We start from the raw sequence: 16,829 nt of genomic DNA, 5'->3' as shown, positions 1-16,829 counted from the left end.
TCAAGCCACTGTTGGTGGAAGCAGCCAGCCCTCTCTCACTGTCTTTCCCACGACTCTACCAGTGGCCAGTAATGAGGAGCAAAGAGTCGTCTGTGAAGAGATGTTTCCTCATTTCTGGTCTGGGAAACTGGGCTGTCCCAAGGAAGTGGCCCTGCGCCTCAGTGACTCAGCTTCATGTTGAAGTGGGAGTCCTGCTGGAAGTGCCAGTGGGGGTTCACAGGCCCCTCTGCCTGCCTGAGGACTTTGAGCCGGTGCCGCCTCTCCAAGCAGGTTACTGCCAGGGAGTCCTTGGAGGACTCGAATTTGTTGGCGAACAGAGAAGGTGATCGGATGACCCACGGCAAGTCCCCGGGTCCGTAGACGCAGGTGTCCTGGACGTAGTGGCCTGCAAAGGCAAAGAACTTAGCAGGCCCTGCCCTCCCACCTGCGGCACCTGTGCAGAAAAGGGGCCTCACGTCACAGGGGCTTAGATGGGCTTTTATCTGGCGTTCGGAGTTGATGGTGGGCCCCTTTGTCAGTGAGGTGGAAACAGAATGGCCACTGCATCAATCACAGCAGAGTTTGTGTCGGGAGAGCGCACTCACTTGTCCAGAGACTGGGGGCTTGTGCTCTCCACGCAGGCTCCACACTGCTGTGGGGAAGACTGCGAGTTGGAACCTGCTGGACATCTCGGGGGGACAAGGGCAGCACACCTGGTGAGTAGCGGCAGCCTCCTTGCTGCCTGGATTGGGGGCAGCAGAAACAGCGGTGCCCAGCTCAAACAGGATGGTTGACTGTGTGTATGTGTCTGTCTGTCTGTCTGTCTGTCTCTCTCCATGGTTCTGCTGGCATTGCAGGCTCCCCAAAGAGGCAACCCCCAAGTCTGACTCGCCTGCTCATGGGCTTCATTTGGCCTGGGATTGTCTCCACTCCCGCTCTGGTTCCCAGTCACCATGGACTTGAAAGAGTCAGGGTTCTTACCTTCTAAACTGACCATACTAGTTTGAGGGCGCTGTGCGATCACCTCTTTAAGTTTCTTAGTTGTGGGTATTTCTTAAGAATCGTGTTGGATTTAGCAAATCATTGCTTCTCCCCCCTCCTTGGGTTTGCCAGGTGAGCAGGTGTAAGTCACTGAGCCGAGAGTTTCGGTTCCTTGAGACCAGCTCAGTGTGTTTGGCTCCCAAACACTCGCCCTCACATAGCTATAGGGCGCTGCCCCTTAGCCCCTCCTTGGGAAGGCAAGGGGACAGGCCATGTGTGTGGAAGGGAGCAAGCAGGCAGTCAACGGCTCTGTTGTCATCAAGCCGATCTCTGCTCCCAGTGACCAGCTGTGTGACGGGGAAGAGCGACTCTGCTCTGTAGGTTTGCTGGCCAGGAGCCAGGCCGGTGTTCTCCCACAGAGCGGGGGCCGTCCCTCAGCGTGCAGGGTTAGCAGGCAGAGCCTCCTCAGGCTAACTGGGAACACAGTGCGCCTTACCAACATGAGGACCAGCAGGGTGGGAGGGAGCCACGGGCACCTCTTGGTGGCTGATGCCACAGGGAGTTTCGGGTCACCTGGCAGTAAACCCAGCCCTGTCACTTCCTGTGACTTGCACAGTGACCTCACTTCTCTTATGGGGGAAGTGTAACTAATAATAGTCAGGTCAGCCTAGAAATGTAGAGTGACCTGTTGTGGCCCGTCCTGGCCGGAGGGCCTTCCCCACTGCCTCCTCAGTGGTGCACAAGTGGGTCCCGTGCACATTGCAAACCTGGGCTGAGATGACCTCGACACGCTTTCCTGCCCAACCGCATGCACACCAGAGCCAGGAGAGGGAAGACCTTCCCCAGGTGCTTGCTTGTAGGGAATAATGATTTAGATTTAAAATAATGACTTTCCACAAAGAAAACCTCACTCTCATCTCAAAGAGTCTCACTAGAAGAACTCTGAACCGTGACTTCATCATCATCAGTCAGGGAGAAGGGAGCTCCCCGCTCGCTGCTCACTGTAATCTGGGGTCAGCCCAGCTTCGTAGGGAAGGGAGCGGGTGCAGGCCAGCCAGTGTTGGGTGCTCCCTTCCCACTATGGGAATCCACCTTTCTAGGAAAACGTCCCCGTCCTCTGCGTCCTTGTCAGCATGGCACCTGGCATCACTCGCCTTTGAAAGATTCTAGTGCTTGATGGTCTGTTTCATATTTGTTGACAGCCTGCCTTCTTAAGGTCAGTCTGTTAAACAGCTGAGAAACTCAGTCAGCCTAGCCCATTCTTCATATCCACTCTGTTCAAACCTGAGAAGAGCCACGCTCCAACACTGTGCAGATAGGTCCTCCTGCTGAGGAGCAGTCCACGGGAAGCCAGAGGGAGCAGGGACCAGATGCCTGCAGGAAAGCCGGAACCCGCAGCTGTCCCACCATTCTCATTCCTAGCAGCCCTGCGGGACAGAGGACAGACTACCATCGAGGGTGGGTATTTCTTAAATTGACTGAGCTCAGTGACAACGTCAGCCCCAAGGTTCGGCCAAAAAGCCACTCAGCACCCAGGCTGGAAAAAGCACCTTGCAAAACTGAAGCCTGTAGTCTCGTGAAAAATCTGACTTCTCTCCAGGAGTGAGGTCACCGTTCTAGAGCGAAGCTTCTTCAACTGTGGGGCTCCATCCCATAAAGCAGGGTGGGGCCTTTTTCTCCCAAGGGCCATGTGCGTATTTGTAACATCATTCAAAGGCTATACAAAATTTATCAACTTAAAAATCATCCTGCTATATTTGGTCAGACATTTCGTGAACTCACCCTAATAGGTTGGCTGGAACTGCTTCTCTTTGGTGAGCCTGTGTCTCAGGCCCTCTGTGGCCCTTGGACCAGACGTCCCCAAGCCTGCTCTATGTGGTTGTGTAGTCGAAGATGAAACCAAACTCTCTGCCATCGGTCGAGTCAGTCCTGAGTCCTAGCAACCCTGGGGGTAGTAGAAGGCCTTGTCTTTGGCCCACAGAACTGCTGGCCATGGGGGTCGCAGCCCACTACACCACCAGGCTCTTAACTGAAGGTGGGGGTCACAAAAAATATGGCAACAGGGAAAGGTTTCTGAACACACAACAACCAGCAATTAGTTCAAAACCAGACGAATCAGGACTCCGTGGTGCTTCTGGCTGTGCTTGCCTGGATTACAGATTTCTTGGGACCAAGGGACCCTGGAGTGGGAAAGGCTTAAGACACCTCCACTCCAGAGCAGGCCGAGTGAGCTCCCCTCTGAGGAGCAGAGCATAAAGACTGCAGTGGAGTGGGCCAGAAAGTCTCCATCCATATGCAGAGCTGGCAGACAAGACTTAGAGAACACGCGTGGCTGATTTCAATAAAACTTTATTTACACAAGTGAGTGGCATGTAGCCCATGGGTGGTGGTTGCTGGTCCCTGCTCTAGAATACATTGTTCAGGGGGAGAGGTAAGGGAGATTGGACTCACTTTTCACCTGTCTTTAAGTATTTGAAGCTCTACAAACCACATGCTGCAGCTGTTGTTCACCCTGTGAGATTTCTCAGCCTGGTTACTGCCGATCTGTGCACTTTACTCCAGGGAAATTTTTCTTTAATAAAAAGTTGAAGTTTTCTATTTTTCCCCCTAAAATGAACACCTGCTGGCTTAAGGAGTTCTGGTGGAGTAGTGGTTATGTACTGGGCTGCTCACCCTGAGGTCAGCAGTTGGAAACCTCAGAAAGTGCACCTCGGGAGACAGATCAAGCTTCCTGCTCCTGTTAAGAGGTACAATCTCGGAAGCCCACAGGGGGAGTTTGCCCCGGTCCAATAAGGTCGCTAGGAGCCAGAATCGACCCAGTGTAAGTGAGTTTGGTTGGTGGTGGTTTGTTTAATCAGACTGTCACACGGGGGGGGGGGGGGGGCAGCAGTCCCTGTGTCAATGAAGTGGCAGAGTTGTGGTCTTCACCTCACAGGGTGAAGGTTTGGGTGGGGGGTGGGGGGAGTTGGGTGCTTACCTTTGCAGCCATCATGAGTGCTTCCTTCCTCCTGTTTCCACTTAACGGCTCGAACGTTCCCTTCCCAGCCTGCCTCTGGCGTTGCCCCTGGAGCATCTAGGGAAAGAGCCGCAGGCAGGCAGGGTCAGGCAGGCAGAGCCCTGGCGTCTAGCCACAGGACGCAACCTTTCCTCTCTCCTGGCTGGGGCCTCAGGCTCCATCTCCATGCCCCGTATCCGCCCCTTGCCGGGTACTTGATAGTTGCAAAGCCCTCTTGGTAACTCCGGAGATGTGGGGCTTTGTCTTCTCTGTAACTGCCCTCTGATTGGGCTTGTAGGTGGATGTGAGAGATTATAAACAATCCTTCCCAACTTCTGCCACAGTCATTGACTGCATTGTTGTCTAGGCTGACTGCTTTAAGGGTCAAACTGAACCCCCTTCCTGATGGGAGCCAGTCAGCCTTACACAAAGAGAAGACCTTCTGTCCCACCTGATTAACGAACAGCCCATCAGACTCCCTCTACCTGCCAGAGCACCCGAGGGCATGTCTGCCACACAAATCCCTGTCCCTACACTGTTCGCCCGTCCAGTTCTGCAGGAGCGCTCAGCACAACACTGGCACTTGCAGGCGCCCAGTGGGAATAAGTAAGTGAATAAATGGAGCCGCGGTGGTGCAGTGGTTATATATTGGGCTGCAATCACTTGTTCGGCAGTTCGAAACCACCAGCAGCTCCTTGGGAGACAGACTGGGTTTTCTCTCATAAACAGTTACAGTCTCAGACCCACAGGGGTAGCTATGAGTCAGCACGGAGAGAAAATTAAATGGTTTCAGGTCAGGCTGTTAGCCACTAGGTGAGCAATTTGAAACCGGCAGCCACTCCAGGGGAGAAAGATGAGACTTTTTAGTCCCATAAAGTTTCAGAAGGCCACAGGGGCGGTTCTACCCTGTCCTGTAGGGTCACTATGAGCGTGCCTTGACTCAGTGGCAGTGAGAAAATGTATGAAGGAAGACATTCCCAACAGTGTGGGTTCAGAATGGTCACCAGCTCAAGCTGGGCCTTGCAGTTCTCCCTTGAAAAAGACCCCAGGGTGGCACAGTGCTCTCTGCTACCCCCGACCCTGAAGGACTCACCCGGATGCTCTTACCTCGGACCCGGTTCAGGGTCACCCAGTAGTGTCGCTCGGGGCTGTGGATGCCTTTGCACCATCGAAGCAGGTCTTTGGCTCGGACGTCCGTCAAGACAAACTCGGCAAACCTCCTTGTCAGCACGTAGTGTGCACTCCCGAAGTAGAGCTGCAGGCTGTGGGGCGGCTTGGCCTGGAAGCTCTCGTTTGGGGGCTCATAGATGCTTGTGTCCGGGGTGAGTTGGCCGTGGCTGCGGTTGGCATTGGGCCTGGCGCTCGGTGGGGGCTGGGCCACTCCAGGGGTGATATTCTTGCCGTCCCATTTGCCTCTGAGGTAGTGCACGATCTCCTTGTTGGTTTTGACTGGGAAGTCCTGGCCGCAGAGATTGAGGACATAGTTCCATGGGAATGTGGAGTGGACCAGCTCTTCCATGCAGTTTAGGTCTGCCTGTAGCCTTGTCAGGCCAGCAGAAACCGCCTTGGAGGCAGTGAAAATGTTCCCAAAGCAGCTGACCAGCGTCTGCACGGCAGCCTTGAACTTCTTAGGGGCCTTTGCGTCGATGTGGATGCAGTAGACGTTTTGAGGCGCATAAATAGCTCTGAGAAGACGCACGAACATGGCCAGCTCCGTGCGCACGGTCACAATGTAAGCCAAGGAGAAGTTGCCCTCCTCTGCAGACAGGGGCCTGGTGATGAAGCGCAAGCCCTCCAACAGCCGGGAGCAGTTTCCCGGGCCGTGGAAGTGAGCCAGGATTTCAGAGCCATGGGGGTTCTTACAGAACTTGGCCACCTGCGGGGCCGCCCCCTTCCCGTGGAAGAGAGCTGAGCACAGCTCGTCGGGGTAAAAGCCACACTCCACCGCCAGTGGGTACGTGGGCTCCTCCTCCAGGTCCTCGGGATCCGGGTTCCTGAAATAGAGAAAGGCGCAGACGCAGATGACTGCGCACACGACGAGCCCACACCTGGTGGCCCGAAGCCGGCTCATGGTGTGTGGCCCCAGCGCCGGCCTCTCACCATAGTTTGCACTGCTCCCCGCGAACTTTCTGAAGTAGGGAAAAAACAAACAAAAACAGCACACAGAATTCAGGGGTGGTCATTAGAAGCCCTGGTGGCACAGTGCATCAGTCCAAGGTCGGCGGTTAAAACCCAAAAGAGCAATTCTGCCCTGTCCTATCGTGTCGCCATCCACTGGGCGACAGTGCGGTTGAGTTTTGTCCTGTCCCCCAAAGCTTTGTGCAGGCAGCGCATACATTCGAAGTGTGCGCTCTGCCTGGTTTTGATACATGTGTGCATTCATGAAACTGTCACCACAAGCAAGACACCAGCCTGCTCCTCGAGGTTTCTGGTCCCCCTTTGGGCACCTCTCGCCCTCCACCCGTCTGCCGTAGCCGCTCTGTTTCACATACGCGTTTTCTGTGACTCTGTAAATAGACCATGTGGCAGCACTTCTGTGCCTGGTGGGTGTTTTGACTGAGGATGATGGCTTGTTCATCTGTGTCAGGTTGTCCCCTTTACCCCAGGTAACATTCTAGCCCGGGGCTTGCCCTTCACCCAGGGAGGCGGAAAGGCATTTAGGTTGTTTCCAGCCGGGATCCCATCCACAGAGATGCCGTAACCCTTCGTGGACAGACCACTGGGCAGTGGGCGCAGGCTGTGTTTCTGTTGGGTCAGTACTCCCTGGGCGGGCGCTGGCTGGGCCACACACATAGACAAGGGGGAAGGGGGATAGCTTTTTGTGTGGGTCATCAATTTTATATTCAGCAATTTAAAGTGCTTGTTACCTACTTCACCCTCCACCCTTGATTTCTGTAATCCTTTGTGGGGATCGCTGCTAAGAACCGGCTGCAGTGGTCTCAGGGCTGCGGTGCCTTGTTCCCTTCCCACCAGCAGCATGGGTGCTGCATGCCCCATCTGTGTCCGCCAGCACTCGGGCGGCCCTTCCTTCCTTGGTCTTTCTTTTCCATTTTAGCCATCCTAACAGGCATGGAGTGGTCATTTGTTTTGGTTTCCTGTGGCTAATGACGGGTGAGCATGTTTTCCTGTGCAACTGCTCGAATCTAGACAGATACCCGGCCCTGATCTGAAATGCTCCTTTGGACAGAAGCGCGGTCTTGTTCTGTTCTATCAGGAGTTTGGGGAGCTTTTTGTGCATATTGGTTTCCTTTGAAAGTGTGTCAAAGTAAAGCCACCTGCTGTCACAGGAGTAAGGTACCCGGTGGAACTCTGGTCCTTCAGGGCCCTGCAGGGCTAAGTGTTTTTCTCTCCCTCATGTAGAGACAGACATGAACCTGCTTGAGTGCAGAGCTGCCCCCCTCTGCCCTGGTCCCTTTAGCCCAGTGTTCACAGGGACCCAGCAAGCTCCACACTGGGTCTCCCTGCTCTCTGCTGGGCAGGGACTGGCTCCGTGCAGGAAGACTTGGGAACACTGCTGCATGGATTGTTCATAGTCACCACTGCTGCTTTCCCCCTGGCACTTTGGGTGGGTCCTAATAAAACTGCTGTTCCTGAAACACAGGTGTTTGGGTCACTGAATCAGTTTCTAAAAGCTGTAGTGATTTGATCGGGGGTAGGCTCATAACAAGTGCAGTCTTGCTGATATTTTAGCCTCCCCCCGCCCCCCCCTCCCAGAAGCTGTATTTAAAATAGGTGCTTGTTGGAAGGGCCTTCTGAGGAGTGGCTCTTGGCCCGGCTTGTGACACAGGTGTGCCTGCTCTCTGCCAGCCCAGCCCGGCCCTACGGCCCCAGGCGTGGTTTCTGCTGTCCAAGTAAACATCACGAGGGATTTCAGACAGTGGGAAACCCCCTTTCCACATGCTTTATTTTCTTAGATCAGCTTTCTTGGGCCGACGGGACAGAGTATAACTGCCCTGTGGTTCTCTACGAAAGCGGCCGGTGGGTTCCAACCACTGACCCTCCTGTAAGCAGACAGGCACTTAGCCACGTCTGCCGCAGAGCGACTGGAGACAGCTCAGCAGGATGCGTGCCACTTCCCAACAATGCGCATGCAGGTATTCTTAACGAGGAAAACCATCGCCTTCGCAGCTGGGAGGAGCCAGCCTCCGGGCTTCGCCTTGAGCTCTCTGCCGTCTTACCTAGTGCCACAGGCAGTCCCGCGCTGCGTTGCTGGCAGGCTCGGGTCCGCGTTGATTCTGACCTGGAGACTGTAGAGGCCCTAGCAGCAGAGCACTTCCTGTGGACCAGGTCACCACCTGGAAAAGCCACGCTGAGCAGCTGCCCAGGGCAGAGTGCTGGCACCTTCTCAGAAGTTGGGAGTGGCCACAAGCCAAGCGGCAGCGGGAGGCAGGATTGAGCGACCGGATCCTTTTTCATTAAAGGGAAAGTGGCATTTAAAGCTTCCTTCCCAGGTTGCGGAAAAAGCCAGGTGTGCTGCTTGGCGCTCCTGAGGGTGCAGGTGACCTGGGCCGCTCTGCCTCTGTAGCTCCCCCAGCGGTGGGCTGGTGCATCGCCCACCTCTGAGGTGGCGTCTGGACACGCCCACCGAGAGGTTCTCTGCTGGGCTCTGCTTTCAGATCCTGCAGCCCAGGCAGCTGCCCTCTGGCCTCAAAGATTCCCTCAGTGTGGTCTTCACAGAGAAAGAGCTCTTGTTGCCACGACACTGTAGGAAAACGGAGAGAGAACTGAAGTCCTGGTGCACGACACCATGTAGGTGAACCTTGGAATCATAGTGCGACACAAAAGGACAGACAGGCAGTCAGCCTGCTCCTCAGATGGGAGGATGGTGAGACTCCATCGCAGGTACTGTAGACGTGTTATTGGGGCCGCTCCCTGAGAAAGATGTTGCTTGGTAAAGTGGGGAGTCAACACTTTAAGAAAGAGGAAGACCTGCAGTGGAAGGGCTTCACACAATGCCTGCAGCAATGGGCGCACACATAGCCTTTTGAGGAGGAGGGTGCAGGACCTGACAGCATTTCATTCAGTGAGTCAGAACTGACCTGCCAGCCGGCACCTCACGACAACCACTCAGCATCTCCCAAACCGAGAAACCAAACTCTGCCATTGAGTCATGCAGACTCCCAGCAACCCTGGAGGACAGGACAACTGCCCTGGGAGTCCCTGCGACTAAGGTCACGGAGTAGGAAGTCCCTTCTTCCTCCTGAGGCTAGAGAAGTCTGCGGCGTTTCCTCGGGCGCCTAAGGAACTTCCTCAGTGTCGCTCAGGTGTGGAGCCTGAACCAAACACGGAGCTGCCGGCCTGAGGGGCGTTGACAAGACCCCTCCCTCACCACTGCATGGGATCCTGGTAGCTCACAGCAACCCCACAGGACAGAACTGTCCCACAGGCTTTCCAAGGTTGCCAGAAAACGACAGTATTCGGATGGCTGGTGGGTTTGAACTGCCAACCTTTGGATTAGCCGAGCACTTAACCATGGTGCCACCAGGACTCTGTAAAGTGACCGCCACAACCCGAAAAGTCAGATGGCAACCAGGTGGGGGAGGAATAGCCCAAGATGCTGGCCAGGATGGCTGTACGAGGTGGGGTGTCATCTGGGAGGTGGGCTTGTACCTGGGGAAACTCAGCTGAGTATGTACATGGGGAGGGATGGGGGAGAGTGACCGCCACTCAGAGGCACCCCCCTGACTGCCAGACCGAGCCCAGTGCACCGCTGAACGCCTGTTCCTCATTGTCTCAGCCTCAGAGACCGCAGCGCATGATTCCTTCTTAGGAGTGTCTTTCTCCAGTGACCCTCTCCTCCATTTGTCAGCCCTTTAAGTTAAACTTTGTAAAAGAAAGCAAAATACAGACCAAACATACGATTCTACCTGCAAGCACATGACACATAGTGAAAAAAAAGTGTTGTCAGGAACCATGGGTTTGTGTGTGCACCTGTGATTTGTGATTTACTTCTGCCCGCCCCTCCCCCTGCTGTTTTACAGTGAAGGGAGATTACTGTTGACCATCTCTACAGCAGGTCACACCCCAAGCAGCTGTTTGTATACGTGGCCTCTGGGGCACTGATGGCACCCGTCTCACCAGCTCTCTGGATACCCCACCCCCACGGCCATGACCTCTGCCCACAAGCTCCCAGCTACAGTGCATAGCAGGGCTGCAGCCCGCTGCCACATAGTCCCATGTCAATATTCTCTGAAAGACCAGTGCACAGGCACACGTGTGCTACTTACGCTGAGCTATTACTTGGTTTAGAGAAGGTTTAAGGGACCTTTTTGGTGTAAGGCTTAAAGACCGTGTCAGGACAGTAGGGTTTGTTGTGTTTGGTGGGGAGGGAGAGGCTCATCCAGCCTTCATGACTCCAGAAAGGAGAGAGTCTGTATTTGGAGTTCTGTTCTGCATTTCCCCCATTTGATCAAGATTCGTCTATGGTCTTGGATCCGAACGTTCAGTAAGGGCAGCTGCTGTTCTCCCGATGGTCCCTTAGCCCTCAGAGAAGGGCTGACGGCGTCAGTGCTCGAGTTTCAGTAACTCCTCAAGGACTGGCCCGCATCCATGTCCCCAGGGTCAGAAAGGAACCCACCAGGGCCAGGCCTATAGCAACCAGGAGAATGTATGCCAGATCCCAGGGGAAGCCCTACCCAGTCCTGAGCAATTGAGACCGCTGGGGGTGTGAGTGTGGATTGGAAATGGATCTTGTGATTATACAAAACTGAAAGATCTCTTGATTTGTCATGTGAGACTAAAATCAACACCTGTGTAACTTCTTATTGTTGGCTCACTCGCCTATGTAAATACCACACCTCAGGATGCACGATAGGGGGTCGTAGCCTGTAACCCCTCACGTCCAGAGGAAAGACTGCAGTCCCAACCCGGGGAGGGGCGAGGGGAGGAGCATGCAGGTCCCAGGGGAGCAGCCCGGCTCTGCTGCTCTGTGCCAAATGCTCTGGAGGGTTATTTACACCACAGCCCCCACCCTAGCTGCCCTTGTTCCTGCCCGTTCTTTTCCATTCCCTCTCCAAGGAAGAACCCCCGGGAGAGGGGCTCCCCCTTGCCAGGGTAGGGCACAGCGTGGAAAGTGCCGACATGAGAAGAGGATTACGAGTGACAGGTGGGACAAGATCGTGTGCTTTAGGTGGAGAACGGGAAAACAGACGAGACGGGAGGGAACATGGGTAAGCCCAACCTCCGGCGTCCAGACTATGGGAAGAGCTCTACACGGAAACAGAAACGCGCAGTAGTCCAGTATCTAGTGGGCACGGGCTCTGAGTGGGCATTTGCTTTGCCTCCAGTAGCACTCTGCGTTTCACCTGGGCCCAGTAACTCACGCAGGCGCCTCAAGAACTCACAGGCCAGGCTCACGATTCTGGGGTCCATTTGGGAAGTTCAAGGTTAAATTCGGGTTAGAAAGCGTGGGACACGGTTGCTTCTTTGTCGGGGAAGTTTCTTCTCTGCTGTGCCCACAGGCAGGCCTCTCTCCAGCCCTGAGCCACTTGGCCTCAGCCCTGCTTGGGCAATGTGACAGAGCTCTTTTGTGACTGCTGATAAATACCCAAAACTTACTCTTGATGTAAGACACTCAGTTTCAGATCTGTGGACAGCAAACCCAGCTCCCTGAATTAAGTGCCCAGAGGCACCCGTTCCACAAGCCAGCCAACCGCCCAAAGCACTCAGCTGTACTAGCTCTGGGCTGGAAGTCCATCGCTCTGGGTCTGCTGCTGCTGCTGCTGCTGCTGCTGCTGCTCCTCTGATAGTCCCAGCCGTCTCCTGGACCAAGGAGGTTCAATGCATAGAGATTCTCAGGGTCCAAAGGACACGCTCCACTCCTGGCTCTTCTCTCCTTCTGACAAGTAGCCCTGCTAAATGTCGCGCACAAGTGCATCATGTATCCTATCAGTGTCTTTCCAATGTGCCCATCAGGAAAAGGAAGGTCATTTTGGTGGGAGTAATAAAGACTGGCCAGAAGGACCATGTTAAGTACTTCACTGCATTACAGCATTTCATCAGGAAATACACAAACAACCCAGATGTAGCACACAGAAAGGTGATGGACACTGTTAGCCATTAGGAAAGGGCAACTGTAAACCTCAACGAGATAGTGCTTCACAGCCACCGGGACTACAAAGAACAACCCCCCTTCCCCCTCCCCGTCCGACTCCTAGAGATCTTCCTATGTGGCATTTCCAGGGCTGTGAATCTCCACAAGAGCAGCCAGCCTCATTGTTCTCCTGCAGACAGACTAGTGGGTTTGAACTACTGACCTTGCAGTTAGCACCCTAACCCTAACCCACAGTGCCATCGGGGCTCCTTGATCACTAGGATGGGTGTTACCAAAAAGACAGTAACAGGTGTTGGCAAGGATGCGGAGTCATGGGACCCTCGTGCATTGCTGGGGGTGGGGCGTGGGGCTAAGATGGTGCCGCCTCTTTGGGAAAACAATTTAGCAGTTCCTCAGAAAGGTAAATATAGAGGTGTCACACAATCCAGCAATGTCCCTCCCCCCCTCCCGAGGTGACAGCCCAAGAGAAATGAAATAGATGACCGCACAGGAACCACATCTCTGACCTGAGTGTTCACTATTCACAACAGGCAAGAAGGGGAACAACGTGTGTGCTGGTCACTGGTGAAGAGAGACTAAGTACAGTCTGCATAGTGGCCAGCGGCAGTGTGTGTGTACAGTGTCGGGGGGGGGCGGGGGGGCAGAGTGCTGACTGAGAACGCAGTTGCACGAGACCACGTGCCTCCTGGAGAGAGGGCACACACACAGCAGCAGAGCAGATGGGTGATCTCAGGGACTGGGGGCCCAGGGAGTCCCCTGGGAGAGAAGAACGTTCTCTGAGACCCCATCATGGTGGCAGCATCCAGCTGTGTGTGGTAGATGCAGGAAGCCCCGTCTCAGTCGAGCAGTTCTGCAGACATGGGCATTTCTGTGTCCTTGTGGATGCTGACCGAACCGTGCTTTCTGCGTCTGCTCTCAGCATCCCAAGGCCGACGAGGGGCTGCAGGGTGATTCCTGTGCCATCACCACTCTTAGCCAGAAGGGGACACCCACGTGTTGCCACAACCAGGCCTGGGGAGCATGCTGCCATTTGAGTAGGGGGTGGGGGGGCTCCCAGAATTCAGAGACAGGCCTCAGCCCAGTTATGCTAACTCCTCTGTACATGGGACCTCCCAAAGCTGGGCAGAAGAGGGGACTGCCAGGCGCTTGATAGGCGCTGGGGATGGGGGCACACCTCACAGTGACAGTGACAGCCCCCTCTTGTCACCCTCTGCAGTGTGGAGCCGTCTTCCAGGAGGACGACGTCGTCGTGCTCAATGGCACCAAGGGGGATGTGGAGTTGCTGGAGGCCCGCATGGAGGAGAGGCGGCTGCGTGCCAAGCTGGGAAAGGTGAGGAAGGGAGTCCTCGCTTCTAGAGTCCTGCCTGCCCTGCCCGTTACGTAACTCTGCAGAGTGGGCCCAGACTGATGGCAGCCAGGGGACGGGTACAATGGCTGATACTCACGGACAGGGACGCGCGTGTACTCTGCGAACCAGTGCTTGGTATGTTTCTAATCTCAATAACTGAATGGAAGAGCGGGCCCGGGCCAAGGCTGTACTAAAGGCAGCGCTCCCCCACACTCTGCTCAGGGCCCAGACCCCCCTCCCCCAGCCTGGTGCCCCAAGCCCAGCGGGGACAGCCGGCCCCTCTCTGCGCACATTCACATGAGCTCTGGGACTGCCGCTTAGACACAGCTCCCAGGAAACCAAACAGCCCCAAACACGCGGGCCGCCAGGTGCTCCCGCTCCCCAGGCTGCTGCTGCTTCCCCGGGCAGTGCCCTCTGCATCCTACGCTGTGTGGTGTGTGGTATGAACCATATGTAGCTGCAACAAGTCCCAGGCCAGCACCTGAGCAGGGAGTCAGGGAGCCTTCTCATGTCTGCTAGTGACAAAACACTCCAACCTCAACTGCCACCAAGTCGATTCTGACTCTTAGTGACCTTACAGAGTGATAGTCTCCCAAACCCATGGGGTCACTTCTACCTCCTATGGGGTCACTGAGAGTTGGCTAGTGCAGGGCGAATTCAACCAGCTGTGTGTCTAGCGCCACCTTTTGGAATCTAAGGAAGGGGACATTTGAAAGTCGATTCTGAATGAGACATGAGCCTCATTTCTGATTGAATCAGTGCTGCCTCAATGCTGTTGTTTAGGGTGGTTTGTTCCTTTTTCTGACAGAAACGGTTCCTGTAAGTGACAGAATCCTAGAGGTGGGATGTGAAGTCCACAGTGTTCTGTAGAGTTGAGAGTTGGCCCTGCACAGTGAAGGGGAGACCGAGCCGCAGGGCAGTTGACCAGGCGAGAGGCTGCCCCAGGTGGGCATTGATGTGGGCCTGTGCTCCTGGGGTGGCACCTCCTGCCCCTTCTGGATGCTCTTCACTTAGCTCCCCCTGTGTGAGCCCCAGCCATGCAGCGGGTCTGTTGTTGGATCATCCACAAGGCTGACAGTTCCAACCCACTAGCTGCTCTGCAGGAGAAAGAGGAGGCTGCCTGCTCCCATCAGGCTGAACCGTCTCAGAAACCTGCGGAGCAGTTCTGCCCTGTCTCACAGGGTCCCTGTGAGTTGGAATGGGTCTCACAGGGTCCCTATGAGTTGGAATGGGCTCTGTGGCAGTAGGTTTGATTTTTGGTTTTGTGTAAGCAGTCACCCTGGACACTGACTGAGAAGTCCCTCACCTTACAAGATTTGAGAATGTGGCACTTGAAAGAGAAATATGAAACTCAGCCAGAACTCCACAGCGCACACACACACATCCCTCTGATATTGCAGTGAGCTGCTCGTGAGGCATCACACAGCACATGGGGTGTGCAGCCCCGTGCCTGAGAGGCAGAACCAGTGGCCCTGCTTAGTTGGAGGTGTGGGTTCCACGGAATGTGGACATTGTCCTCAGGAGGGACCCCCTTAGCTGACAGCAGGTTCACAGGGCAGCGAGCAGACAGACCGAGCCTGGACATGCGAGGTTCCTGACAGCCCTCTGTCTGCTCCCTGAAACTCACTCAGCAGCAGCCTTGCGGGACAGGGTAGTTTCTGAGACTGATTCTTCACTGGGGTAGGAAGTCAGCTGATGGTTTCAAACTAATGGCCTTAGGAATCGCAGCCCAACACGTAACCACTATGCCACCAGGGCTCCTTCTCTGGCTACTGCTACTTTTCTTTTTTTAACAGAAAACAAGGAAACCCAAAGCAGCAGAGACCGTGTCAAAGCCAGATGTCCCTGAAGGTAAGACAGCGAGAAGGGATGCTTGTTGTAGACAGACAAGAGGCCCCGCAGTGTCCTGAGTCCCTGCCTCGTTCCTTCCTCTCACAGGTGGTGCGGGGCCATCGGCTGTCACGAGCAGGAAGCCCGAGGAAACGAGCCTGGACTCCAGGGAGAAGGCCGGCCTGGCCCCCAAAGGCACAGGTGGGTGTCTCAGCGGCCACAGGCACTGACCCTCCTTCCCCCTTAGTCACTGTCGTCTCGGGGAAGCTCCTGTGGGCTCCTGTGTCTTTCGGAGTCATAAACAAGGTCTTGAAGATTCCCTGTTTCTGCTGAGAGTTCTATGGTTCTGTACGTACTGGGTCGTGAATGGTTTGGGATGCGTTTCCATGTGGCTCCAGTTCATTCTTTTGCTAGTTGAGATCCAGTTGTCCCTGAACCATCTTTGACTCTTACTCCCTGTGGGGCAGGCTCGGTGCGCTTGTCAGGAAGCACTTGGCCGTAGATGTATTGGTTTATTTCTGGAGGGCGTCTCAAATTCAATTCCATTGGTCTGTATCCCAATGCCACAGTTTTGGTTATTGTAGTATTGTATTATGTCTTGACACCGGGGTATTTGGCTGGAGTGCTCCTGGTTTCCCACCCACATGGCACCTAGCGCCCCGCCCCTCCTTCCTACACCTGTCAGAGCAGTTTGGTATGCAGTCCAGAATTCAGCGCGCTGCTCCTGAAGCATGCCCCATGTGATTCAGAGACAACAGTACTTATTTCCCGAGAGAAATGCATGGATTCATTAGGCCAAGGACTGTGTCGTGATCTTGTATAACAAATTAGCAGGGGAAACCAGGAGCCCTGTTGGCATAGCGTCCCAACAGGTCAGCAGTTGGAAACCACCCGCTGTTCCTTGGGAGAAAGACGGGGCTTTCTGCTGCCATCAGCAGTTGAAACCCACAGGACAGTTGTAGCCTGGCCAGTAGTGTCACTGAGTGGGCACCAACTCGATGGTGGCGAGATTGGTTTTTTCCGTAGAGATTAAAAGGCGGCGTCTTGGTGGTGCAGTGGTTAAGCACTCGGCTGTCAACAGGAGGTGGGTGGTTTGAATCCCCCAGTGGCCTTGTGGGAGAAAGGCCTGTGATCTGCTCCCATAGAGCTGTCAAACCTGCGACCAAGAAGCCCCCCTGCCCAGTGCTCCCCACCAGGCCGGTGTCTGAGAGGCTGGGCGGCCTGACACCCAGGCCCCGTTGGGGTGTTAGCGACACTGTTCAAGAAAGCAGGTAAAAAGGCGGCACCTGAGAGTCTGTGTCACCCCGTCGGTCCTGAGGAGGTCAGGTCGACAGAGATGCCTTGTGAGGAAGTGGCACTGGGTGCGGTAGCATCCCAACCTCCCGTGTCTGGCTTTTTGCTTTTCCAGCACCTGGGAAAGCCGGGAAGGCTCCGTGTGCAGCCATGAAGAGGCCCATCTCCGACAGCCACCAGTCTGAGACCTACAAGTCCCTCTTCACGTCTCACAGCTCCGCCAAGCGCTCCAAGGAGGAGTCTGCCCACTGGGTCACCCACACCTCCTACTGCTTCTGAAGCCACACCCAGCCCTCCCTCCTGAGACCATTAAACGCCGTGCCTGTGCTCACTGCTGTGTGCTGGGCTCA

General features: G+C 55.1%; 2 protein-coding genes across 2 annotated transcripts in view; one reads left to right on the top strand and one right to left on the bottom strand.

The window, feature by feature from the left end:
- The window catches only part of RTF2 (replication termination factor 2), a 33,586-nt gene extending 16,776 nt beyond the window's left edge, over window positions 1–16,810 (top strand). Inside the window, exons 6-9 of the mRNA XM_075528474.1 lie at window positions 13,225–13,338; window positions 15,153–15,207; window positions 15,295–15,387; window positions 16,595–16,810. Of these exons, the coding sequence (XP_075384589.1) occupies window positions 13,225–13,338; window positions 15,153–15,207; window positions 15,295–15,387; window positions 16,595–16,758 (426 nt within the window). The 3' untranslated portion in view covers window positions 16,759–16,810. The remainder of the gene's footprint in view (window positions 1–13,224; window positions 13,339–15,152; window positions 15,208–15,294; window positions 15,388–16,594) is intronic.
- LOC142422188 (putative beta-1,3-galactosyl-O-glycosyl-glycoprotein beta-1,6-N-acetylglucosaminyltransferase 7) lies at window positions 159–6,026 on the bottom strand. Its single transcript, XM_075527662.1, has 3 exons — window positions 5,063–6,026; window positions 3,938–4,033; window positions 159–385 (listed from the first exon to the last, which is right to left on the bottom strand). Exons 1-3 carry the CDS (start codon window positions 6,024–6,026, stop codon window positions 159–161), a joined length of 1,287 nt encoding a protein of 428 aa, XP_075383777.1.
- Window positions 16,811–16,829: the final 19 nt, after the last annotated feature.

The sequence above is a fragment of the Tenrec ecaudatus genome, chromosome 12 (genome assembly GCF_050624435.1).
Source record: "Tenrec ecaudatus isolate mTenEca1 chromosome 12, mTenEca1.hap1, whole genome shotgun sequence".
NCBI classification, from domain to species: domain Eukaryota; kingdom Metazoa; phylum Chordata; class Mammalia; order Afrosoricida; family Tenrecidae; genus Tenrec; species Tenrec ecaudatus.
Note: the sequence above shows the minus strand (reverse complement) of the source record. Positions and strands in the feature narration are given on the sequence as shown.

Excerpts from the sequence above, each read along its gene's own strand:
- LOC142422188 (XM_075527662.1), bottom strand. The coding sequence starts at position 6,026 with ATGAGCCGGCTTCGGGCCACCAGGTGTGGGCTCGTCGTGTGCGCAGTC. Across the intron at positions 4,034-5,062 it reads GACCCTGAACCGGGTCCGAG|ATGCTCCAGGGGCAACGCCA; the intron begins GTAAGAGCATCC and ends CTCTTTCCCTAG. Across the intron at positions 386-3,937 it reads CACTCATGATGGCTGCAAAG|GCCACTACGTCCAGGACACC; the intron begins GTAAGCACCCAA and ends TTGCCTTTGCAG.